The sequence below is a fragment of the Belonocnema kinseyi genome, chromosome 1 (genome assembly GCF_010883055.1).
Source record: "Belonocnema kinseyi isolate 2016_QV_RU_SX_M_011 chromosome 1, B_treatae_v1, whole genome shotgun sequence".
Lineage (NCBI taxonomy): Eukaryota > Metazoa > Arthropoda > Insecta > Hymenoptera > Cynipidae > Belonocnema > Belonocnema kinseyi.
This window is the reverse complement of record NC_046657.1, coordinates 23,322,865-23,324,503: the sequence shown is the minus strand read 5'-3', so window position 1 is coordinate 23,324,503 and position 1,639 is coordinate 23,322,865. Positions and strand designations below refer to the sequence as shown.

Sequence of the window (1,639 nt, the reverse complement as noted above, 5' to 3'; positions counted from 1 at the left end):
CGGATCAGCAGTGAGAAAAGATCTTCCTGGATATTGGGACCTACCATGAGTATATCGTTCAAAGAATTCCCGTTGGATGTTTTCGCTGACGCGTCAAAAACGTTTCTAAGTTTTGTTGTTAAGCTAGATTGTTTAATTATGGCATGATGAGGCAAAAAATAACAGTCGTAAATCGATGCAGATTTATCCTCAGGCATATGGTCCAATTCCGAATATTCGCTCATAAAGGTGATATATTTATCTTTTAATTCAGGGTTCCTACCTAACGATCGTTCTAGCGAGTGAAATCGTTTGAGTGCATGAGAGTATGACTCGCTGAGACCATTTGAATCTTCCTTGAACGGAAGTTTCACGATATAACGGCCGGTTGCGGAATCGCGGTGCGTATTTTCTTGGAAGTGAATTTCGCATGCGCTTTCTTCGTGAGATTTAGTTCTTTCGTTAGGCCCATTTTCAATTTCCCAAAATTCACAAATTTTCTTGTTTAATAAATTGAATGATAAATTGCACTTGGCGGCAATTGGACCTGCTACACCAGGCGTTTTTCCTCTCAGAATCCATCCGAAATGAGTTTTTTGAATAATTACGTTGCCGTTAGCTAAAGACATTTGTCCGAAACACAGCAATTTCAGAAATATCTCAGCACCGATCAGTGTGTCGATTTCTGATGGTCTGTGAAACTCCGGATCGGCAAGACGGATATTGGAAAGAATTTTCTACTCCACCCTATTCAATGGTTCGCTTGGTGCCTGATTATTTACCTCCGTCGTTATGAGGAAGGTCAGATCTGTCGAATATTTGTTTAACCGGGATTGGATAGTTGTCCTTGTTATTTTGCTTACACTAGAGGTCATTTGATTCACTCCACCGAGAGGAATCTCAATTTCCCGTTGCTTCAGGCCTAATTTCTCGGCTAGTTTCTCAGTCATGAAATGCACCTGAGACCCGTTGTCTAACAGAGCCCTACACGCATGGGGAACTCCCTTGTTATCTAAGATGTTAATCCTAGCAGTCGACAACAAAACTTGAGATGGTAAAGAGTTATGCAAGCTAGCGTGATTGGTCTGGAAGCATTTTTTATTTTTATTTTCCGGATGGAGGACAGTGTGATGTTTCTGGCTACAAGTCTTGCATGCTGTGGCATTACAATTTTCGACGGTATGATTGGACCTAAGACAATTGTAACACAGGTTTAGACTCTTTATCAAGTAAAGTGTGACTTTTTGCATATATAGCAGTATGTGCGAGTATGAACTGCGTAAGCCGATTGTCGTTGGAAGGTTGGTTGAGATCTCGTAGGCCGATTGCCGTTATGTAATTTATTATCGCAACGCGGTACGTTTTTTTCAATTCTCTTTTCCACAAGGGGTTTGTTAGATTCCAAGATTCTCTCACGCCTATGCAAAAACTCGAGTAGCTGTTCCATAGCCGGAGAGGGGTTGGAGCTTACGTGTTCCTTCCACTTCAATCGCGTTTGAGGATCTAATTTTGAAACGATTGCGTACGCGGGAAAGGCTTCAAGAAATGGCCTGTTTAAAGCTTCTAATGCGCGGTAGTGTTTAGTTACGGTGTTTAATAATTCGCCAAGAGAAAACGCGGATGTGTTCTGACAATTTGGTAGGTCAAAGAATGATTTTAT

The 1,639-nt window shown here is 41.3% G+C and overlaps 1 protein-coding gene across 1 annotated transcript in view; it reads right to left on the bottom strand.

The window, feature by feature from the left end:
• The window catches only part of LOC117177134, a 2,846-nt gene extending 2,238 nt beyond the window's left edge, over positions 1–608 (bottom strand). Inside the window, exon 1 of the mRNA XM_033367634.1 lies at positions 45–608. Coding sequence (XP_033223525.1) covers positions 45–608 — 564 coding nt within the window. The remainder of the gene's footprint in view (positions 1–44) is intronic.
• Between the last annotated feature and the right edge of the window lie 1,031 nt (positions 609–1,639).